Here is a 25,433-nt window from a genome sequence, read left to right as displayed (position 1 = left end):
TTATGTGCCAGAAAATTCCAATCGTTGCAAGCCTCAAGTCAATGCGATCTCGAAAACATGAGATAAACATTTACTCTAGAAATATTGTTATCTTGCAGTTGGGGACTTTGATTTAGCAGTCCTACATAAGGAATGAAAAACCTACATTTATCTTTTAATTATACATTTTATTTTACATTCCTTCACAGTTAATCATATATATAGCAATATGTTGTTCAGTTAGGCATTTTAAAAGATTGCGTTAGCGCTACTATGACTCACTACTCCGATATATGGAATCATCGATGAATATGACATTTGGAACCGGAGCCACGTCAATCATGACGTCATACCCGATCGGAAATGGTGACGTCATCACAGAAACTGAAAAGAAGTTGTTTGAAAATACGTCAACTTCTTCAACAGCGATGATAGTCACTCAGGGCGTACTATATGGAGGTGAATCGACAGTTACTCTATTAAAAATGAAATAATTGACCGGCATAACTGTATTGGTTGTGATTTTTTGGACCTCCAAAAGTATGTGCAACAAGATGGCGCACAACCTGAACATAGTATTTGTAGCAGGTTAAGGTTCAGGTTGTGCGCCATCTTGGTTCACATACTTCGGGAGCGCCGGTTTTTTTCATACCAGTACTTTTTTTGAATAATTTGCTCAAAGTGAAGCCATGCGTATACAACAGATCTAGCAGTAACAGAGCCACCAAATGCGTAGCCAAAGAGGGGGGGGGAGGAGGGGGGGTTACTGAGAACTTTGCCTCTCTCCAAAATTTTAAACATGTTTTTCCAAATTCAATTTTGCGGCATTTGCAAAGAGACAAAAATTGTTACGTCTTTTCAAACACCATTTCACTCTATTCTTGAACGATTTACTGAAAACCGGACGTTACCTGGCTTACTACCAATAATCCGTTATTCAGATGAACCAACTGAGTTCTTTTTTATATATTTTGCTCAAAGTAAAGTTATGCGCACTGATTCAGAAGTAATGGAGTCATCAACATTTTTAGTAGCGATCCACTTGCGCCCACTATGAGGTAAAAATGATTCATATCGTTCCATCATACAAATGTCGAATTTTCAGGCGGTTCTGTTACAAAAAGTCATGTAAGGCTAACTGGTTCGCTGATCTCATAAAATTCTGTGAGACGGTTCTATAGAACCGGTGCGAACCGGCTGAATCCCACTACTCTCTCTCTATATATATATATGATGTGCACTCATCTAGAAGTAACGAAGAATCACCTCTGAGCAAAGTTACGTGCGGGCCACTGAAATGCGAACAACATATGGTTTTGGGGGGCACTCATTCAGGCCTAACGGAGAATCACTTCTGATCAAAGTTACGGTCAGGTCGGGCCACTCAAATTTCAAATCTCTTAGAAGTAGATAGGTCCCTAGCAAATGTATCTATTTGATATTAAAAGTAAAATTTTAATTTCTAGTCATTCTTTGCGTTGGAATGTTATTCAACTGTTGTGTCATCTGGTTAATACGTCATAAACGATCGCTTCATACCGTCACAAACATGTGGGTTACGTCACTATGCATCAGCCAGTCTCTTATCTGTGCAATTTCTCTACCTGTCATGCTTCTGTCCGTCATGGCTGACGACTGGATTCTTGGAAATATATTCTGTCGAATATTTGGATTCTATACTACATGGTATGTTTGAAGTAGGAGGTTGTTCTAAACTTTTTTTAATCGATATGCAAATTAGATGACGTAACTATTAAGGGTGCTCAAGGCGACTGACACAGCTATTAGTTTTAAAACTTACCGTGTTTCCTCGAAAATAGGAATTACCCTGAAAATAAGTCCTAGCCCAAATTTCAAAAAGGATTTTAATATGAGCCCTACCCTAAATAAGACCTAGTCAATAACGCGATTTTTTTTAACTGGTCGATAGCAAAAAATCTCTTCTACGAGTTTTAAATGATTGATGATCTATGTTTTGCAGTTATTTTAAATAAAAACGTGTTATTTCTAAGTAAATGGATTATCAGTTTTCATATTTTGTATAATCAAAAATCTCATATTTCTCTCTTTTGTAATTTTGTTTTTGATCCACGAAAATAAAAGACATTCCAAAAAATCAGCCCTAGTGTTATTTTTCAAAAGAAAATTGAAATACGACCCTGTCCTATTTTCGGGGAAACACGGTATAAGAATCTGTTTCGCTCGGCATTATCCAGTAGTTTATTTTTCACCATGCTAAAAAGCAGTCACGATATACAAATTACAATAAGTTATATATAAAGAAATTGCATTTCAGGGTGAGGGGAGACGCAAAAAACTAATGCGATCTTTACCCCCATGATATCAAATGAATGCCCTCCCTAAACCAGTTAATTCCTTCCCGGGGAGCATTTTTTCTTGGTTAGAAGACACTAAGCTATAAAAGATTACCGGGTGTCCTTAAAGTCCCAAAAAAATTCTGAAAGTGAACTTAAAAGGGAATTTACTGATACCATATAATGTTTTAGCCTTCACAGATTATTGAATGAAGTGAAAATTACTTCAACAATTACTGGTTCAAAAACAGCAAACCTGGTTAAGATATATTGAGAACTGAATTTATAACAAAATTGAAATTGTGAAGGGACTTTATAGACACCCTGTATGTCTTTTTTGTCAGACTATTTCAGTTATTTCCTTATTTTCCAGCCTTCGGACCGTCTCCATTCTTTCAGTAGCCGGAATCGCGTTAGACCGTTACCACATCGTCACTCGTCCGTTCAGTGCTCGGATTCGTAAAAGCTCGGCTCGAGTTCTGATTGTGCTTACATGGTGGAGCGGACTGTTTTCCGCGGTACCTCCTCTTCTTGGAATTGGATTATATAGGTAGGAATTGACGGATATCAGTGCTCGGATTGTTAATGGAGAGGCAAATGTTAAATTACACTCATAGCAGCTCAAAATGTCGTCCGTGCACTTCAGAGCAGTGTCTTAACCTAGAAGTCCAAGCTTGTGTAGCGTTTTGAAGGTTGACTTGTGGGATATCGTTCCAAGCTTGTTTTTAAATCATCATTTGTAAGAATAAATAGCTGTTTGACAAATTTTCTGCTTTTCTAGCGACCACCCTGTAAATTGGGTAGGCAATGTTTGACTGGAAAATCTTTGTTTCTTCGAAATCTAGTACTTACGTTACTTAGCTATCTCACGTAAATTAATTAATTATGCTTGAAAATATTAATGAGACTGCCAAACTTATTTCATGACTCTAATATGAACAAAAAAATAATTAAATTCCTTATATATGTTTGCAGATATTCACCCAATAGTCATATGTGCGGTGTAAGTTGGTCATTGGGAGGAAGTGCACTGATCTTTTCCGTATTTTACATCACTTCCGTGTACGTCATGTCGCTAATGACAACGACTTATTCATATAAACTGATTTATCAGGTAAAAACGTTTATATTACGGTTTAGAGTAGTAGTTAGAGATAAGGGTAAATTTTGAAAATTGTTGCAAACCACTTAATTAATAACCATCAATTATTTGTTTAAATAAAAGGTTATTGGAGTTGATAAAGTATAAGCGACATCGGAAAAATGTAACCCGAGTAATCCAATGGAACATTCGCGAGACGTGATTTTATCTAACTTGGCCCATGTATTTCAAAGTGTTTGATGCATTCATGCATTCTTTGACTTATTGCAGAAATTCAAATAAAAATCATTTTTGTACGGTCGCAGATTCAAATTCGAATATAAAATTGCATTTAATTTTGACAGGTAACCAGGGCACAAGCGGAGAAGCGAAAACGGCCATCGTTTGCTGGCGGGTTGGGCAGTAGCTTGAAGAGCAGTGGGCGGTCTGCGAGTAGGCGCGGGGGTAGTACAAAAAGTGGGCGTGGCCATGAATACACCAATGGGTCAACGACTGACGATGAGGCAATGCAAGTCAATACGCAAACGGTAAAGAATAAAAAAGTAGGATATGTTTTCATCCGTTTTACTTGCTATCATGCACGAGTGGTTCCCATAGCGTGCGTCCCTGGCTAATATTCCACCCCGTCGCATCATACATATTTTTACCTAAAAAAAATTATTGTCGAAGACCGGTGCTTTGTGGTTTGTATTACAGAAAAAACCGTTTTTGCTTGGTAAGTAGAAAAGTTCAAGAACTTCTAACTTACAGTATTAATACCCGTTGGTTGTTGAGATTTATTCGTTAAAGTATCTACGTCAAATATTTTCGATCTTTAAGAATGTAAATTTGTATGAGTTGTATTGTACGAGAAACAAAAATCTATATACTGCCCATACATGATAGTTCATGCGTTATTCTGACAGTTTCTGTTGTCGTAGATTAATGTTCCGTTCAACCAAAAAGTACGTGCAAATATCTTTAGCGCGAACAGCTAACTTGAAGCATAGAGCATAAAGTTAGATTAGATTTGAGTTAACGAGGGAACGGCAGTTTTAAAAATATTTAAATAGTTTTATAAGTGAACTTCTTTTGTGCCCATGAACGATCATAACAATCCCTAATGGTCAATAACAACAAGTTTAACCTATTTAGACTCTGAACACGAGCAAATAATGAGTAATTTTTTAGTTGAAGGATTGATATTGTGTGACGCACCGGAGTTCACCTTTAAAAGTAGGACTCATGACGATTTTTTACTTTTTATCAGGGATCGCCAGCTCGAAGACGTCTTACCAGTGCCATTCATGGGAAACTTAGTCGAAGTAAAGGTTCCTTACGCAACCGGCTTTCTGCTTCTCTTGGGGGCGGATATTCACACGCAAGCATCGACAGCCGAGCAGCGTTAACGATCGGGCTCGTTCTTACAGTATTTTTATTGTCGTGGATTCCGTATTTTGCGTATGGATTATATTCTGCCATAGCTGGGGGTGAATACAATAAAACCTCTACCGCTCACCCGTGGATTGAATTTGTTACTACGTGGCTTTCTTTTTCTAATGTCGTTTGGGATCCGCTTTTATACGGAGCACTGAACCACAATTTTAGGACGCATTTAAGGTAAGTTTTTTAGTGCAGATATGTATGGTAATTGAATAAATAGTATGGTAATTCATTATTCTTTTTTTTATCATATCTTATGTTGTTTATAAAGTCGTTAGAATATATTATATAGGGTGGTAATAAAGTCCATGAGCCGATACCGTTCATATATTGTTTATATCCTAACAGGGGGTCATCATCATCATGGGTCGGCAACCTACGCCCGCGGGCCAGATACAGACGTATTTGACTGTCGAAATTACCCAAAGCAATATTAGCGCACAATGTTATCCATCTCTTATGGTTCATTTGGTGAAAGCCAGCCAGGAAACGTACGGTTTTCAGTAAATCATTCAGTAATAGAGAAAGAATGGTGTTGGAAAAGGCGTATGAATTTATGTTTAATCGCAACGCTTATTAACCACTATGGTACCAGTCAAAAATTTCCTAACTTTCATGTTATTCATATATATACTAAACAGGGAATGGTATTGTTGCTCAAAAGCAAATTTCAAAATCTTCAAAAAATCGAAAGAAAAGTTTGCGAATTCCGATATATATGATGAAAACCATTATCGAAGGTCAACGAATGTTGCTGCAAATTGGAGAGAGATTATCAAAAACGAAGAAAAAACGGAACGAGAGAATGCAGTGATATATGGAAGAGGAGTCTCCTTCGTAGAAGGTAATTCATAGGATGTAAACCAAGATGGCGGACACCGGGACCTAGTATGTGTATCAGCTTAGGGTTAGGCCATAATTTCAGGTACAAATACTACGCGAGTCACTTGGCTAGTCCCCGAACTCGTAATATAACTAAAATAAGGAAAATAAGAATAAAATTATTGCCTGACCCTAACCTGGTACACATACTACGTTCCGGTGTCCGCCATCTTGGTTCACATACTACAGGAGTACTATTCACTATTTTTCATCAATTGCAAATAGGTTTCCAAATTCAGGGGGGGGTGCGACTGCGACTCCGGGTTGTGAAAAATTTGACTGAGTTGTAACTTTCAACACAAACCCCAGGACATTAAAAACCGTTTTTTTAATTGATCACTTTTATGATGCGATATTTCATAGACTCGTTTTAGAATTCTCCGGCTTGAAATGTCAAGAATACGATTTTTCTGTTAGAAGAATGTTGTCCAGCTTTTTTATTACCGTACATATACAAGAACATTCTTTCTTTTTCATGCTCCAAGTTTAAAACCCCTTTCTTTTATTCACCAAGACTCACAAGAGCAAATGAGCGAATCTGCACATACTATGACGTCATTAGATGGTGACGTAATATTATCTTCTCCGTCGTCAAAGAGACGATCAACAGAACCGCCAACAAATTGGACAAATTCAAAAATATTTTTCCTTCCAGAGGGAGGCGAGAATCGAGTTGTAATACCTGACATTGAAAAATCGCCAAGGTCGCGTCTTCCCATTGTCTACACTCCCACTTCTCTACGACAAGACATTGTTAGCAAACAATTGAACTACTCACCAAGGTCTATGACATCACAAAGATTCGGTGCATCACGTGATTCTATATTTGATAATGACCAATCAATGGTGCAAAAAAACGAATACGCGAGCACTTTTATCCCCCATATGAGAAAGATTTCGAATCACGAAATATTACGTCATAATGACGTCATAACAATGGGAGATCGACGTCATGCACCCCCGAACTCCAAACTTCGAGAATCAAGGGAAATGAATTCACCTTTGCCCTTGGCTATGACCTATGCCGGAAGCGGAAGAACAACCCCGGGGTCAAATATGAGTTCATTTCGGCTTAACGAACGAATGTCAAGTTCAAGAAAATACGCGAAAAACGAAAAATACGGAAAAAATTCAACCGAAATATTTTTCACTGAAAACGACTTGAATTCGGGCCTAGAAGGCGCCAATGAAAAACAAATTTCAAAAAGCCGGGCGACATTGCCCGCAGTACAAGATCCTCATGGTAGTTCAAAACCTATTTCAACAAGCTCCACTTTCGTATCCGGAACTCCTACCACTACTGAATCCGGCGGTGCAACTATATCCGGTACAAAATCAGCTTTTACTCCTCGAACTAAACTTTCAAGCGAGAGTGGTCGCAGGAGGATAGAAAAGGTACGGAATTTACCGAGACATAAATATAATAATGAAAGTAAAAATGGGAGCTTATCTCAATCAGCCACCCCTTTATAACAAAAAGCGTATTTGTTGGAAAGATGTGTAAGGATAAGACGAAATAGGGTCAATAATTGGTTTCAAAGCAGTTCTAATCAGAGCTCCCGTCTTATGTGCACCAAGATGACGCACAACCTGAACATAGTATCTGTACCAGGTTGGTGCTCAGGTTGTGCGCCATCTTGGTGCTCATACTACTGGAGCGCCCTTAGAGCATTATAACCCCTTTAAAAAAAAACAGTAACATAGTGTTTCAAGCCCGGAAAAGGTAAAAAAAATGGTGCAGCCGTATAGTATTCGTTGTTTATCAGGTTATGGATAACAGGTTGTGCGCCATCTTGGTACGAATACTACGGGATCACCAAAAAAATGATTGATGTATACTAAAAATTGACAGTTTGATCTTTTAGCTCGGAACAAGTGCCTGGCAAGCAGTATGGGTTCATAATTTGATAAAATGTGTTTTGAGTATTCGTTTCAATTTCAATAGAAATTGGGAACACTAAATTTCGAACCTGTGCGGATTTGTTATAACTTATCGATTTTTACTTTCGATTTTAATCGGTAAGTATGTTGATGGGTATTTGTCCGTATGTCTGTCTGTCTGTTAGATGCACGCGATATCTCACGAAAGCGAGATTGAATCTGCTCCAGATTTTGCATGTGCATTCATCATATCTCGGACCAGAAGCCTAATTGATTTTGGGCAAATTATGTCGTATAATTAGCGAGTTATTAATTAATTAGTGATGGGACACAAGGTGTCATTATAGAGTAAGAGCGCTGTTTTGGGGAATCCTCTAACTTTCGATCGGTCACTGACCGATATTCTTGTTATAATTGTCTTTATTTGAACCATGTAGTTTCCAAAAATCGTGAAACTCGGGCGGTGACTCTGTGTTGAGTGAAGAAAACCCGGATTCGCTTTACCATCGAAATCAGTTCCACATCGTCTATTAATTGAGTCTTACTGAAATAAAGGGATTAATTATATTTAATTGGCGAATAAATTTCTGATAACCGCGCTTGTTAGGCTTGTTTTTATTTAATCGCTAAGCTAAGTATGTTTTAATTCTTATTAATTAGCGATTTCCACTCCGCGACTCCCATGTTGATGCGCGTTGTACTGTAGACTATATAATATAATCATTGTACCGAAGAAGACACGGTACTGTTAACTAATGACCGGGACGTCATTGATCTGTTCAGAGTGTAGATTCGGCTCGGCCCAGGACGGACTTTGATTTAATATATATATCAGTTCCGAATAGTCATATCATTAATAGCCGAAGGCATCGCTTAATAAATCGTTATTTGTTTTTTTATTTATTTTTTTACTCCTATATCTCTCTCAAATTGTGATTCTTCATTTGTAAATGCAGTTTTCATTTTCTTTATTTATTTGAAAAGTTTTTCTATTGCTCTTCTTCATTTTTCAAATAAAATCTGATTTTGTCTGACACAATTTTTTTTCACGATTCGAATATAAAGGTGTTCATGCAGGGGCGTAGCCAAAGGAGTAGGGGAGGCTGAAATTTATATTTGCCAAGTTAGATCAAAACACGCCGGAATACGTGTGTTTTAATTAGTCTTGAGGTATAAGAAGCATTTAAATCGAAAAATTGCTATGTATTATACATAAAGATGCCCTTACTTTCTTTCCTATTTCGAAGGAGGGGGGGGGGTGTTCCGACCCCAAAACCACCCCCTGGCTACGCCCCCCTTGATCCAAGATGATGGACACCATAACGTAGTATGTGTACCCGGTTAAGATTAGGCCATCATTTCAGGTACAAATACTACGGGAGTCACTTGGCTAGTCCCCGAATTCGTAATAGAACTAAAATTGGGATAATATTATGGCCTAACCTTAACCTGGTACACATACTACGTTCCGGTGTCCGCCATCTTGGTACGAATACTTCAGGAGTGCCCCAAGATTAAATGAGAAGAATTCGTTTCGTGTTGCACACTTTTTTGTATGAAAATAATAAACTATTTGATCGTCTCACTCGAATAGACCTTTGACCAAAATGAAGAAATTTTATTCCTAAAATCATTGACGTCATTAGCATATGACGTCATATTTTGAGGTTCGGTCTCAATTTTCAACCGGGAATGAGTCTTATGCTATTTTATTTACTTATTCTACAGTATTTCTACATTTATATGCATTTTTATTTTCTAATTTTTTTTATGTTTCAACGTCTGTGTATTTATTTTTTGATAGTTGGGCCTAATATCTTGGCCGGCAATCGCACTTATGGGGGTATATATCAGCAGGCTTGTCCATGGGACATATTTTGGGGCTCCCGAAGTATGCGAACCAAGATGGCGGACATCGGAATGTAATATGTGTACTAGGTTAGGGTTAGGCCATAATTTTAGGTATAAATACTACGAGAGGCTCTTGGCTAGTCTTCGAACTGATAATAGGACTAAAATAGGGAAAATTGGAAAAATATTATGGCTTAACCCTAACCTAGTACACATATTACATTCCGATGTCCGCCATCTTGGTTCGCATACTTCGGGAGCACCCATATTTTTCTGTCCCATTCCTATAGCAATTATGCCCACCTCATCCAATGGGATTCCCATTGGAATACAATTCAATGAAAAATGTTAAATTTAGGTTTAGCGTCTGCTAAATAGGACTACATGTACGAATAGACATGCAAAACAACAAAATTTACGGACTTTGTTAACTCTATATTCATAACTATATCATACATGTGTCTATCAGCCCCTTCACGAAGTATATTGTTAATGCTGAATATATTTTGCCCTTTATAACTAACAAGAGATCTATGCTCAAATATATGGACACGAGGTCCATAAGGAAATGTTTTGGGGGTTTGTGCGATCCCGTTTTTAGATCCCAAAATGATCAGAGAACCCGTTCTTATTCAGAAGACCGCCACGATTAAGTCCATGCTGTCAAAAAACAAATAACTGGCTAACTAATCCCATACTTGACATGGAATGGTAACCGGCAAGAGACCGTTGTTCGCCATATGAATATGTGACACCAGCATAGTTTTTTTCATAAATTGTGTGCCGTGAAATACTTCGGCTCATCTACCCTCAGCAGCTGCATTGTTGCAATTACATTTGAAGAGATCATGTCATCTGTTAAAACCTTTCATCAAGTTTTCTATCTCATAGATTTTTCTTACTATTTCCTGTCTCAACTCCCAACCCAGAACGCCACTTCATATCTCAAATATATTTAAGCATTCGGCTGAACAAAAGGTTTTTCCACATTCGCACACGTCCTTGTAAATCTTGCCAGAATCAACATGTGTGACGGTAGAAATATGTTGCTACTGTGTGTAGATAAATCAGAAGACTCAAGGGTTCCGGATTGGTTGTTTATTGTACGGCAACTCCACAATTAAAACATATAGCACAGCAAAAACAGAAGACATTACAAAACACATCCGGCCACCAGCCCGACGGCCGGAGAAAGAGAGCAAATGACACAGTTTTTTTCTCACGTGTAGTGAGTGGTCGGAGTCAAAATCCGACAAAACAGCATTAAACAAGGGTCAACATAACTGTTTTTAAACATAAAAATATATATACACACGATATAAACGCGGACGCCTTGGTCCGCGACACAGGAACAAATTATCATACACAAATTCTGCATTCTTAATAACCCACCTAATTATCTGTTAAAATTATTTTGTACACTTGGTGTACTGGGTTGTATTTTAGCAAATCTCCAAACTTTGCCTAGGTTTGGAATTGGCATGAGTTCGCTATCATCAATTTCCCAATATTCGCCTTCATGTAGTTTGCCGAAAGCCACTGAAACAGGATCAAGCTTGTTTGTGTAAAACGAGAATCCATCCAGTAATACAACAAAGCTATACTCAAATATGCGGACACGGAGGGCAGAACGAAATATTTTATCATCAATTCCCCAAAATCATATGAGATAACTCCCAGTACCTATAGGCAATGGTGAGTTCAAAATTTTTATCAGCCGGTTGCTTCACAAAAGTCATATTTTTTAGCTGGTTCCGTTTGACAGTAACCAGTAATGCTAACCGGTTCGCTGATCTCATAAAATTCCGTGGGAAGGCTCTATAGAACCGGTGCGAACCGGCTGAGTCCCACTACTGTCTGCAGGCCTATCAGTATGTACGGTACAGGGACTACCCTATCTTTCCCAGGTTTTGTGAGGATGATCCATTCTATATGATTCAGTTTCAACGTGAATTGAAACAGCAACTGATCTGGGTCACTACGGTATCATAACAACAGGTACCGTAGTCTATCGTTCCCCATGAAATGGAAATTCTTACTTTCGCTAAATACAAGATCCGGTAACCGCCACAGGGTTCGCAGATTTTGATGACGTCATATCTCACACAAAAAAGGAGATCGTTAGATCTCACAGAAATTTTTAAAATTAATAAAAAGTACTAGCCTTCTAGCGAAAAATACGATCTTTTATCACTGAAATTTTAATGCATTTGATACAATAATTAAAAACGATAAGAAGAAAATTTTTAGCAAGAACAACAACATAATAACAAAACGATCCATAGGTCCATTTAGTGTCCTGAAAAGTCAGAATTAATATATATTGGTCGAGAGACATATAATAAATATTATAACAAGAGTTGAACGGCCGCATAGGATGTGGTGTAAATTACTTACTTTCATGCATTGAAAGGTCCCTATGGTTTTTGCTAATTCGCAACCATATGTATTTGAAGAGAACACTTTTAGCGTCACAACATTCTTGACGTATGTCAAAAGTATATCCGACATTATTTTGGTTACGAGCCGACTTCAATTGAGTGTCACCCTATTTGTGTATAACTTGAGTGTTCTATGACTTGAGAAGTATAAAAATAATTAAGATACCAACCATAATAACAAAAATCAGTATTTATTTTATAACTATGAAGAAAATACACTTTATGCGAACAATAGAACGAAGAGACTCGAATATATCATTTAAAGGTGAAAGAAGGCGCGAGAAACCAAAACCGGTTAGCGTGAAGCGACACGCAAGTCTAACAGTAATTAATATATAAGGAAGAAAAGAGTCAAAACATTACATCAATAAAAAAAGTTTACAATAGAACAAAAAACAAAACCGAATACACACAGAAATAATAACTTCGAGCACCGTAAGTAACCATGGGCGCTCCCGTAGTATGTGAATCAAAATGGCGGACATCAGAACGTTGTATGTGTACCAGGTTAGGACATATTTTATTCCTATTTTCCTTATATTAGTTCTATTAAGAGTTCGGGGACTAGCCAAGTGACTCCCGTAGTACTGAAATTATGGCCTAACCCTAACCTGGTACACATACTACGTTCCGATGTCCGCCATCTTGGTTCACACACTGCGGGAGTACCAGATTTTTTCGTAAAGACTGCCAACCCTACTGACGATGAACTAATCTAGCTTTGTCGCGTCATCCTAAATAAATATATGTTTCTTACTTGCCGTACCATCGTATTGGTGAGGGCAGGCCGACTAGTTCCCCTGGTTAATTTCCTGTACTTCACAGTCTCGAATGCACATAGGGAACACGATTTTAATTTATATCTGTCAAATTTAAATAATCTAAATCTGAAATTAGCGTGGGGCCCATTAAAGAGTGGGGAACACAGGATACAGTGGTATCGGGCCGGCCCTGGCCTTGAAATTGAGACTTGCCGTATTTTACATTCCATAAGGCGCGCTTTAAAGACATTTCCTTTTAAAAATCGTGTAATGTGTGGATCGCTGTATGCTATATTGCATTCTTACATAGCCTCGCAATATATACTTTGCAATATTGTTATTATACGTTTGTGTAAAGTTCTTTTCAGTTCACGGTATTCCAATATACCTTATTGATTTTAAAAAAATATACGGCTCTCACATATTTCTGACTTGCTGCATGCGTCTCTCGTACTAAAAAAAATTTGCCCACTCCATGCAGTATATTGCCACATTCAAAACCAGTACCGCTTGCGCATGTATGAATAAAAACTTAACTTAAGCAATTTATCGATAGTGCGCCTTGTACCGTTAAATGCGGTACATAATCTACAAAAAATATAATATGACCCACGTACGTTACATAACCTTACATTACACAGCAATGACTTTATTGTACAATAAAGTGTCTGTTATATCAAAATGAATATATATGCCCGATACTGTAAAAGAAAAAACTTTCGCGTTATAGAAATATATTTACGCGTTCTGTTGTGTCTATTGTGTACACAACTCGAATTAGGGTACGCGCCGAAGTTTTCAGACGACCTTTTATATCAAAATGAATAAACTCGAGGATCTTTTGTGCAAAGCCCCTACAAAAAATATCCCACGAACGCTGCAAATAAACAAAAATAGTATTTATCCAGTTATGTTGAGGGTTAGTTCTTTTATGTTTTAGGTTGCGCAAAGCATATGGGGATACGTGCCTGTTTTCAAAATATTCTTGTCGCGTGCACGCAACGTTTTAACAATTGATGTTATTCGGACTAATATCGATTCAATCGCCGTCTACACTATTTACCCGTCTATTGTGTCTATCGTTCTCTAAAATAATAAGCTTGAGGATCTTTTGTCCAAATCCGCCGCAAAAAAATATCCCGCGAATGCTCAAAATAAAGGGCTAGTTCTATTGCGTCTATCTATTCTATTGTGTCTTGGGTGCACAGCGCAAATGAGAATACGTGCCAAGTTTTCAGACGACCTGTTACCATGGTGATCGGACCAAGTGTAGACAAACGATTATTAAAATATGTACAAAATAAATCAAAATAAAAAATAATCTATTAGATAGAAAATAACATTATAAAGATAAAAAATATAAGTTAGTGTTATTTATCGAGATACCCTTTGCGTTCACTACGCGACTCAATCTGTTTGGAATTCGACTGCACGAGGCACGTATGGTTTCTTCTGAAATTCGTCCCAGCGAGTCATCAATCTATGCATTAGACTTAGAGCCTCGATACTTGTGCGATTGGAAGAGCAGGCTTTACTCTCCAGTCTCCAGAATACTACAGATGGCAAAATCCATAGGGTTCAGAGCTGGAGAGGAAGGGGGTCAAATTAATTCCGCCAAAACCCAGCCATATTCCTTCTACACCATTCTTGGATACGATTAGCTTTGTGAGATGTGGCTTCATCCTGCGGAAAGGTAATTTCCTTTCACCCAAAGCTTTTCCTTCAATAACTCCAGGTACACGCATTGATTCACCTTTACCCCCTCCCCAATGAAGAAGGTATAGATGACTTGAGGTTGCGTGCAGCCTCTCAGCTTCTAAAAAGAAGCTGTGTTCTCTGCAGCAATTTGCTTTTGTAGCCCGTGACAGTAATAGGCGTTTTGCTTACTTGTAAGGAAACACGTTCAGATCATTTCTAAGCACATTCTGTATCGTTCCAAATAGCTCACACCAGAGGCTAAGGCTGATTTCCTCGCGCTTCTTTTGAGATTCCTGCTGATTTTTTCCTGATGTTTTTGATAGGCCTTGCCGTTCTAACCTTGCGACATGGAGGGATCCCCACCTTAGGAACGGTTGTGCCTGTCTCGTTCAAACGTTTCAAAGCTTTATACGCGCCAGATCTGCCTGTTGTACCCTTCAAAAGATTGCATATCTGACTTGGTGACTGTCCCGATTTAATCATTACATGAATCGCTGACGCTACAGATATCATAGTAAACCAAATTCTTACAAATAGTCTGAACTGTCCTGTATGATTCACACACTGTTTTTGGACACGTTAGTGGACATAACGATCGTTTTGCTTTTTATGCTGGCACTCTTCTTATTATTATTTGAATTCTTCTTGGTATCGTTATGAAAACAAGAGAGCCATGCTCAAATATATAGACACGTAGCGCCACCCAGTAGGAATAATTTTGATGACGTTATAGCGAAAAAAAGTAATAGCCTTCTGGAAAACAATTTTGTCTTCAACCACTGAAAATTTCAAAGCAATTGGTCCAGTATTCGAAGATAAAAGCGATTTTATAATAATGATGGTGACGAAGAAAAATAACAACAACATAATATGGAAACGATCGTTATGTCTAAAGTGTCCAATAAATGTCTGCAAATGGCTATTTTTTTTCTTGTCGGGGACGCCTTGATTGGAAATTTTGTGATGGGTTACTTGTGAGTTACCGAAGCAGGAAATCGGCGAACGTTAAATAATGAATATCTTATTGACTAAAATGAGTGGGTGTGCGAATTGTTTATTTTATAACAAAATTTCATCATATGTCGGTTTTTATGATTTATTTTGTATTTAATAGAGCTGACATGAAACATCGAATGTATTCATGTATGGGTGGATAAAACCGACAAAGTACCTTGAAACACTGTTAGAAAACAGGTGTCTGAAATTGGTGGAGTTGTTTCGAGGAGGTAAAAGGCTAACTATAGCTATTTCATCGAACAAGGCCTCATTAAATTTTGTACTCTGATTAAATATGCTCATATGACTATGAGTAACTACAAAAAAACTCTTTTAAACGGATAAAACGGATATCTTTTGGTAAACATTGTATGTTTCAAAAAAATAATAAAATAATAATTTTGAAAAAAATTGTTCAATTTCTGTCCGGAATTTTTTGATATATATTATATTGTAAGTGCTCTAAGTCTAAGTCTTCTTTCAAGTGAAATATTGGCGATGTTTATTGGATTAGAAATTAAATTCTGCAATTTTTCTATTCACATAACATCTGTCAAACAGATTTTAAACACTATGTGATTACATTTTAACCAATGTCCACGTTTCATATGTAGATTCTGTGGAATCATGGACAGCATGCGAGGCAACAATTCTGTATCCTTCCTGGTGTAGTGTGCTCAAAGCCACTGCAACAGAAACATTGGTGCTTGTGTAAAATGAGGATCCTCTCTGTAATAATAATCAACAATTGATGTTGGTCAAGTTTTCATAGTTATACGAGAGACCCTGCCACTAATGCAAAGATGTGAGATTTGAGAAAAACAGCCAAGTCACTATTTGAATAACAAATTAGGAATTATCCAGTTGCGCTGGGAATGATTTGAAATTTTCAGCGCAATCTGCATTTCCAACCCTATCTAGATACTTAATAATATTCCTATTAGAGCGATAGTGGGAGTGTTTTTTGACGAGGGTTTTGTACAAAAGATCCCACTAGACCCATAATAACATGGGTTGAAAGATGGCTTAGAACAGTGGTTCTCAACCTTTTTGTTTTTGCGGACCCTTCTGGTGCTCTCAAAACGGTCGCGGACCCCTCAAAAGTTTTTCATTTGAAATTTAGTTTATAGCTTACAGCAACATAATGTTCCATACAGATTTACAAATAACAAAAATAACACCAAACTAGTGGACATTTTCATTTATTTTGTCAAATCGAATACACTCGATGGGATTTCTGCTGTTGCATATCAGAAGCAAGTATTGAAATACGTGGTCGTGTTCTGGATAACGATAGACGCATATCGGCGTTTAGTTGGTGACGAGCCTTGGATTCGATATAAACGAGAGCAGAAAATCCACTTTCACAAAGGTAAGTGGAGGCGAATGGTGCAATAACACGTAATGCCTCCATTGATACTTTTGGTACGACGGCAAAATGGCGCACCGAAACGGAGAAAGTGATCACTGTAGCTGCGTTCTCGTACTTATCATTGTGATGTCATGACTCACATTTGTCACAATGGGTTTGTAGGCCATTGTCATAGGCTGCAAATGTTCGAGCGTATTACAAAAAAACGACGATATTGAATTGCAAATAATTTCCTAAAATCTTAATTTAATCGCGGACCCCCTGGAAATGCTTTGCGGACCACCGGGGGTCACTGGCTTAGAATGTAATGTAAGTTACTTACGTTCGACCATCCATAGTCTCCTATGGTTTTTGCCAATGAGCAACCCTCGGTGTCCAACGAGACCACTTCTAACTCCATACTTTTATAAGTGCTGTCATATTTGACCACTATATAAGACATTATTTTGGTAATATGTCAACTGTAATTAAATAATTATTACCCTTATTTAGATATCTAGTTCTACAAATTAGTGAACATAAAAATGAAGAATTGTTTCCTGAAAAATTTTCTACCTCCACTGTGCCAGTAATAAGAAGGCCTATGCCTTACTAAACGGCCGTTTTCTCTCACCAAAAAGCCTTTTTGGGTTTTGTGTAAAAGGACTAAAACATAATTATGGGTAGCGGGTATATTCACTTGGCGGCGCTCCCCTAGTATGTGAACCAAGATGGGGACACCAGAACGTAATATGTGTACCAGGTTAGGGTTAGGCCATACTTCCATTCCAATTTATCTTGTTTTAGTTCTATTACGAGTTCGGGGACTAGCCAAGTGACTCCCGTAGTATTTGCAGGCTTGATGTGTACGTACTGATATGGAGGTACATCTTTTTTTTTCGCCTATTTTACATTAAGTTGTGTAAAGGGACTGAAACCTATGGGCATGGGGTATATTCACTTGGCTAACACAGACAGTCCCCGAACTCGTAATATAACTAAAATAACGGAAAAATGAATTAAATTATGCCCTAACCCCAACCTGGTACGCATACATCGGGAGTATCGACGAAAGAATGAATTTAAGGAAAGAATTTAAATATTTCAGGCTCAGTATTTCAGACCCAATATATAAGGGCCTAGGAAATGGCGGGATTCGAACTTTCAAGAACGGGCTCTCTTTTGAATCAGACTCACTAACAAGAGGTTCAGAAAACTATGTTTCATAGCAGTGTTCGACAAACTTTATGTACTTGCGGACCAAATATACCCATTTCCGGTAGCGCGCGGGCCGCATTTATTCCGCCCACAAACAATCGCCACATAAATTTTATATTATGGCGCATTAGCGCCTTTCATTGCTGTGTTAAAAGCCCCACGGGCGGCAATTCGCCGACCCTTTGCTTTATAGCAATACAAAAACATATGATTACGTGATAAGAAGGCCGTTGGATGGTTCACCTAACCTGGTCGTTCTTTATTACACTCGACATTCTCGTAATAATTATAATTGAATGCTGTTCCATATCCTTTTTTTAATATTCCACCGTTTACTATTAAAGTGTATAATTCGAATCTTAATTGAGCATCTTAGTGTATATCTAGGGTTCGCATAGATTTCAAACTATTCAAGGCTAAAAAGAGAAAATCTATTATTCTAACTATTTCCTGTCCCAACCCAGAACGCAACATCATATCTTAATTATATTAAAACAAATTCTGCAATTTCATTATTCAAATAATATTTTTAATAGGTCTTATTTTCGGGGAAACACGGTAGTTCCTCTGGTTAATTTCCTATACTTCACAGTTTCGAAAGGCTACATGCTCATTACAAAAAGTGAACACAGTTCTAATTTGTGTTGGTCAAATTCAATAATTTAAACCTTGAGTTAGCGTGGGGCCCATAAAATAGTGGGGAACACAGGTTACAGTGGTATCAGTTCGGCCCTGGCCTTGAATTTGAAGCTTGCCGTATTTTACGATTCATAAGGCGCGTTTTAAATACTTTTTGTTCCCAAAAATCGTTCGTGCCTAATGTATGGGTCAGGTAGCGCTCTATGCTATATTGCATTCTTATATGACCTCGCAATATATACTTTGCAATGTTGTTATTATACGTTGTGTGAAGTTCTTTTCAGTTCACGGTTTTCTAATATTATTAATCTTAAAAAATTATGCGGCTTTCACATATTTCTGACTTCCTGCATGCGTCTCTTATACTAAAATTTTTTGCCCACCCCAGTATATTGCCTACACTCAAAACCGGTTGCGCCTGTATGAAAAAAAAACAGAACCTAAGCAATTTATCGATAGTGTGCCTTGTCGTCCGTTAAATAGGATACATAATCTACAAAAGGCTATAATACGACCCACGTACGTTATACGAGCTTACATTACACAATGACTTGACTAAATTCGACACAATGACTATTGTCCTATACAGTATTTGTTACATTCCACATTCGCTACACCTGACAATATTGACGAATCAAATCATCACATTCCCGAAAACTAAGAGCGGTTATTGGGAATTCAAATGTCATATATCAGAACAATTGAAGACTACAATGGTTACGAGTGTTATATCACGTCAATGTGTTGCGATCTGAAACGAAACACTTATTTATTATGATTCATATCAAAGGATACGACTGTCAACAACATCGCAATATCGAAGGGCGCTCACATAGCTCCATAGCTCACACTAAAGCAGGGGCGAGCAAGGTTTTGAACAAGGGGCCAAAAATTTTGCCCGCTTGGACTGGCGGCCCATGTAAGTGTGACGTAAAAAGTTACATTCTAAGAACAATATTTACAGCGTTACAATGCAAAGGTGGAAAACAACAAGCCTCGTGCCCAAACTAAATTCAGACAAATTCCTTTACCTGGAACATCGAAATTCGATTTCAGTTTGGTTGTGGTAGCATCAGGCGGCCCAGATTGAATTACTCAATGGGATTTATTTGGCCCACGGCCGTACTTTGCCGCATGTCTGCACTAGAGGCTAAGGCCAATTTCCTCGCGCTTCTTTTAGAATTCCTTCTGATTTTTTTCCTGATGTTTTCGATAAGCCTCAGCGTTATAACCTTGCGGCATGGAGTGCTCCTCCCTTTAGGAAAGGTTGTGCCTGTCTTTTTCCAACGTTTTAAATTTTTATAAGCGCCAGATCGGCTTGCTCTATCCTACAAAAGCTTGTATATTTGACTTGGGGACTGTCCCTATTCAAACAGTCCATGAATCGCTGCCGCTACAGATGTCATTGTAAACTAAATTCTTACAAATAGTTTAAACTGTCCTGTATGATTCACATGTCACACCCTGTAGACATATATATATATCGAAATAAATGAACTCGAGGATCTTTTGTGCAATCCCCCGCAATAAATACACCCACGAACGCTAAAATTAAAATATAAAAAACGGTAATTATCCAGTTATGTTGAAGGCTAGGGCTAGTTCTACCGTGTTTCTCTGAAAATAAGACCTTGCCTGAATTTTAAAAATAATTTTAATATAAGCCCTCCCCTTAAAATAGGACCTAGTCAATGAGGCGAATTTTTTTTACCTAGTGTCCTAGTCGATAGCAAGTAAGCTCTCCTACGCGTTTTATATGATTGATAATAATCTATGTTTTGCAGTTATTTTGAATAAAAACGTGTTATTCATAAGTAAATCGATATCAGTTTTTATTTTTAGTAGATTTGAAAATCTCGTAATTCTCAACTTTGAAATTTTGTTCATGATAAATAAAAATATAAGACATTCCCCGAAAATAAGCCATAGGGTTATTTTTCGGAAGAAAATTGAAATAAGACCCGGTCTCATTTTCGGGGAAACACGGTATTGTTAAACACAGGATTGCGCAAAGCAAATGGGGATACGTGCCTGTTTTCAAAATATTCTTGTCGTGTGCCGCGCCACGTTTGAACAATTGTTGGTATTGGAACAAATATGAATTGTTGGACTTCAAAGGAGAAATAGCGGTGCGCCCGTAGAATGTGCACCAAAATGACGCACAACCTGAACATGGTATGTGTACCAGATCAGAGATCAGGTTGTGTGCCATCTTGGTACACATACTATGGAAGAGCTGAAATAACGATACCCATTACTGAATCTAAATGTTCATCTTTTGACCGAGTGCAGTAATATTTGAATATTTTCATGATTGAGAATGCCTTTCACCACTGTACGTGCTTGCAAATTGTCAAATTCAGATTTTTGCATTTCTCGACAAAACTACTGAGATCGTTTGTACAAAGCCCCCGCCATTAAAAACCTTCGCCAACACTTAAAATGAGTGGGAGAATAAAAGAGAATAAGTAATTGTCCAGTTAGGTTAAGATTAGGAATGGAATGCAAATTGCGCTGGGAATTTCAAATTTTTCATTCATTTCTATCCCCAACTGGATAATTACTGCTTTGTTAATTAAAACTTGGCGGGGTGTTTTTTCTAAAATCTCACATTTTTGCATGACTTCTCTTCTTCGAGGCAAAAACAACACAAACAAGATAGCGATCGGAGACCGCCGACTTATCGATCTTCCACAAAAAATAAACAAATTCATTAATTCATAACTCGCTAATTATATGAAAATGAATAAAAAAATTAATTAATCAATTAATTAGTAACTCGCTAATTATACGACATAATTCATCCAAAATCAATAGGCTTCTGGTCCGAGATATGATGATTGCACATGCAGAATTTGGAGCATATTCAACCTCGCTTTCGTGAAATATCGCGTGCATCTAACACACAGACAAACAAACAGACAAATACCTATCAACATACTTACCGATCAAGATCGATAAGTAATAATGAATTTTTTTGGAACCCTTCATACAAAAGTTCCATTCGAGCGTCGGGACGCAGGGGCTAAGCCCAAAATTTTCAAATGGAGAGGGTCTGAAATTTATATTTGCCAAGTTAGACCCTAGCAGGCCGGAAAACGTGGATTTTCAAGAGTCTTGGGGTCTAAACAGCTCGTCAAAACTGCCATGTGTGGTACAGAAAACGTTTTTTTTTACATTTCAAATAGGAGGATTCGACCTTCAAGATCATCCTTCAACCTTGTCGTCACACTGATTAGTAACGTAGGTCTACAATTTCTTCTTTAACCAAGATCTTGAATCTGTGGTGCCAAGCCAACATAGTTTTTTCCGTGCTCCAGAAGTATGTGCACCAAGATGACTCACAACCTGACAACCCCAACATGGTACACATACCATGTTCAACTTGTTCGCCATCTTGGTGCACATACTACGGGAGGACCGTTTTTTCTATGTGCTGTTTGTCATGAAATACGTTGGATTTACCCTCAGCAATTTAATTAGGAGAGTTTGACATCTCCTGAAACTTTCATTGTGGCTATTCTAACCATTTTCTGTCCCAACCCAGAATGCGACGTTATTTCCTATTTTGGTGCTCCAGAAGTAGGCTATGTGAACCAAGATGACGGACACCGGAACGTAGTATATACGAGTATGTGTACCAGGTTAGGGTTAGGCCATAATTTTATTCCAATTTCCCCTATTTTAGTTCTATTACACTTCGGGGACTAGCCAAGTGACTTCCGCAGTATTTGTACCTGAAATTATGGCTTAACCCTAACCTGGTACACATACTACGCTCCGGTATCCGCCATCTTGGTTCATTTAATTATATTAAATTCGATTGGACAAACGGTTTACCACATTCACAAACATACTTGTAAACCTTGTCAAAATCAACATGGACAAATTATCATAAACAAATTTGGCAATTGTTTTATTCAAATAATATTTTTCAAATATGTTCCACACACTGTGTTATAACATTTTCCCCAATGTCCAAGTTTCGAATGCATCCGGATCATCGTGCGAGGCAATAACTTTGTAGCCGCCCTGATGTAGTTTGCTTAAAGCCACTGCTGCAGGAACATTGTTGCATGTGTACGTTGATAATCCATTCTGTAAGTAAAGTCAACGATTAATGTTGGTCGGGCTTTCGTAGTTATACAAGAAGCGTACATGGTGACCCCATCCAAACCAAACCCAGTCCACTTGAAGCATATTGCATGGGTTCCGGTTTTCGGAGGTCACCTGGCGGCGTGAGATGAGAAGTAAATTGCTTACGAACGATGTCGGAGAGCCTCCTATGGTCCTACTATTGCCCTTATTTAGCTTGTAAGTTCTACAAATTAGTGAGCATAATAATAATAAATTGTTACCAGAATAATTATACACCCCATTGTGCCAGTAAACAAAAGCCCTTTTTTACAGTTAAATATATTCATCGGAGAATGCTTCGCATAAACCGAGTAAATTGGTCATATGCAATTTTATCCTCTCTCTCTCTCTCTCTCTCTCGCAATACAGCAAAAATAACCCAGTGTTGTCGATCAAATCGATAAAATAGGAATATATATATTTAAATACATGGGAAAATATGAGTACTTTGATGATTGACTATTAGAACACAGCTGATATATTACAAATAAAAATCTGTTTCGGACATCCCGTTGTCTCGTATGCACTGCCATACTATCGGCTTTGCTTTTACCAAATACTCAGTACTAAGGCTGAATGCAAACGATACACATCAGATGTTAGATGAAAGCGGACCTATAAAGCATAACGAAATCTGATTGCAATAATAATACTGGCTGTAGACTGTACAATTAGAGTCTTTGTTAATGCATAACTATGATGGCATAAGATTAAGCAAACATTTATTGTTTAATTAACTAGGAGAGATGTCGCATGCTCATACAGGTAAAGTTTGTATTGTGCGTGATATAAACCTGACACGGGTTTGCGGCGTCAATTTTTTTAATTTTTTTATTATTCAAGTAAACAAACCTCTGGAATGTCGAATAAATGTCTGCTAATGGCTATCTTGTTTTTCTTTCATCACGGGGACGCCTTGAACGAAATTTCGTGATGGGCTCACTTGTGAGTTAACAAAGCAGTTTTATCAGTGAAAGGATGTCGGCGAACGATAAATAATAAATATGAATGATGGTTAGAACTAGGATGGGGGATTGTTTATTTTCAAAAATATTCATTTTATATGTCGATTTTTGTGATTTATCTTATATTTACCCATAGCTGACATGTAACATCAAATGTATACGCTAGATTGATACCGTAATGATTATTATGCTGTCTTCTGTTATTGATTTGCTCGCGTTCTTGATTACGTGATTTGTAGTCGTGTGAATTTGTTTACGACAATACATTCGAGTCTCGTCTTCTGTTGGAGTAACGTGTGCTTTCTGTCCTCGCTTGTACAGCAGCAGAGTCTAGTTATTTAATGGCGATATTCATGTATGGGTGGTATAAACCGTATCAATTTCTGAATCGGCACAGTAGAGATAGACCTAGCCGACCAATGTATAATGTATTTATGTAATTTTTATCCTACAATTTTTAACTAATTACTGATCTTTATTATTTGCAGCCATATCTTGTTTTATCTGAAGTAGTTAGACTATGATCTAACGAAAGCTCATATATATACTTGATATTTCGTGGAAAGAGATTATGTTATTTTTATTCAATAATTGCCTGGAATTTTATTGATATATTGAAAATGATCTAGATCTTCTGTCAAATGAATTACTAGTGACGTTTATTGGTTTAGAAATTAAATTCTGCAATTTTTCTATTCACATAATATTTTCCAAACTGATTTTAAACACTATGTGATTACATTTTAACCAATGTCCAAGTTTCGGATGTAGCATGTTGATGAGCTTGAGGATTCCTGACAACATGCGAGGCAACAACTCTGTAACCATCCTGATGTAGTTTGCTCAAAGCCACTGCTACATGAACTTTATTGCATTTGTACGTTGATAATCCATTCTGTAATAAAAGTCAACGATTAAAGTTGGTCAGGCTTTTCATAATTGTACAAGAAACGTACAGGGTAGCCCCATAAAAACAAAACCCAGTCCGTTTTGAACATATTGCATGATGTTCCAGTTTTCAGGGGTCACCCGGCGGCGTAAGATGTGATATAAATTACTTACGTTCGTCCATTTAAATAAGTCTCCTATTTTATTTACCGATGAGCAACCCTCTGTGTCTGATTCGACTACTTCTAACGCCAGAGTTTCAGGATGGTTGTCGTCGTCGTCGTATTTATTGTAGTATCTTACCAATATATAAGACATTATTCTGGTATATGTCAACTGCAATTAAACGATTGATAAGAAATAAAATTAAGGAATTGTTAACTGAAAAATTACATACCCTTACTATGCCCGCAATGATGAGACCCTCCCTTGATTCGACATGAAAAGGGCCTCACTAAACATCCATTTTTTCCCGAAAATCTTTTCTCAAACACTTATGGATATGCCACTACTAAAAAATCTGCTAAAATGTAAGTTATTTCAACGGTGCTCCCGAAGTATGTGTATTAATATGGAGGCAACTATAGTTTTGTTTTTTTACACCAAGTTGTGTAAAAGAACTGAAATCTAGGGGCAGCGGGATATTTATTTGGCTAACACAGACATTCCCCGAAATCATAATAAAACTTAAATAGGGAAAATCGGGATAAAATTGTGGCCTAAATGCTAGCCTGGTACACATGCTACGGGAGTACCATTTCAACTGGTTACTGAACTGCAAACCGAGTAAATGGGTCATATGCCATTTTCCCGTTTTCTCCCTCTCTCTCTATTATATATATTTATATATATGAGGGTATAGGGCAATATGTGTACTTGAATGATTGACTAAGAACATAGCTGAGAC

At 37.6% G+C, this 25,433-nt stretch overlaps 2 protein-coding genes and 2 long non-coding RNA genes across 4 annotated transcripts in view; 2 read left to right on the top strand and 2 right to left on the bottom strand.

Annotated features, from left to right (window-relative positions):
* LOC120344522 (uncharacterized) overlaps positions 1-25,433 on the top strand; it is a 114,208-nt gene that overhangs the window by 53,687 nt on the left and 35,088 nt on the right. The gene's annotated exons all lie outside the window — the stretch shown is intronic.
* Positions 209-9,633, top strand: LOC120334073 (uncharacterized). Its single transcript, XM_039401526.2, has 8 exons — positions 209-438; positions 1,446-1,665; positions 2,668-2,844; positions 3,270-3,408; positions 3,741-3,938; positions 4,646-4,995; positions 5,460-5,662; positions 6,215-9,633. Exons 1-8 carry the CDS (start codon positions 273-275, stop codon positions 7,171-7,173), a joined length of 2,412 nt encoding a protein of 803 aa, XP_039257460.2. The 5' UTR covers positions 209-272; the 3' UTR covers positions 7,174-9,633.
* On the bottom strand, positions 15,098-17,198 carry LOC144432365 (uncharacterized). The gene is made up of 2 exons (XR_013480556.1): positions 17,023-17,198; positions 15,098-16,057 (listed from the first exon to the last, which is right to left on the bottom strand). It is a non-coding gene; the product is annotated as an uncharacterized LOC144432365 (long non-coding RNA).
* On the bottom strand, positions 23,887-24,982 carry LOC144432368 (uncharacterized). Its single transcript, XM_078120382.1, has 2 exons — positions 24,701-24,982; positions 23,887-24,533 (listed from the first exon to the last, which is right to left on the bottom strand). Exons 1-2 carry the CDS (start codon positions 24,842-24,844, stop codon positions 24,375-24,377), a joined length of 303 nt encoding a protein of 100 aa, XP_077976508.1. The 5' UTR covers positions 24,845-24,982; the 3' UTR covers positions 23,887-24,374.

This window comes from Styela clava, chromosome 15, assembly GCF_964204865.1.
Source record: "Styela clava chromosome 15, kaStyClav1.hap1.2, whole genome shotgun sequence".
Classification (NCBI taxonomy): Eukaryota; Metazoa; Chordata; class Ascidiacea; order Stolidobranchia; family Styelidae; genus Styela; species Styela clava.
This window is presented reverse-complemented; position numbering and strand designations above follow the sequence as displayed.

Coding starts and splice junctions, on each gene's coding strand:
- LOC144432368 (XM_078120382.1), bottom strand. CDS start 24,844: ATGTCTTATATATTGGTAAGATACTACAATAAATACGACGACGACGAC. Junction 24,534..24,700: donor ACTTATTTAAATGGACGAAC/GTAAGTAATTTA, acceptor CTTTTATTACAG/AATGGATTATCAACGTACAA.
- LOC120334073 (XM_039401526.2), top strand. CDS start 273: ATGGAATCATCGATGAATATGACATTTGGAACCGGAGCCACGTCAATC. Junction 1,666..2,667: donor TTTGGATTCTATACTACATG/GTATGTTTGAAG, acceptor CTTATTTTCCAG/CCTTCGGACCGTCTCCATTC. Junction 3,409..3,740: donor CATATAAACTGATTTATCAG/GTAAAAACGTTT, acceptor TAATTTTGACAG/GTAACCAGGGCACAAGCGGA.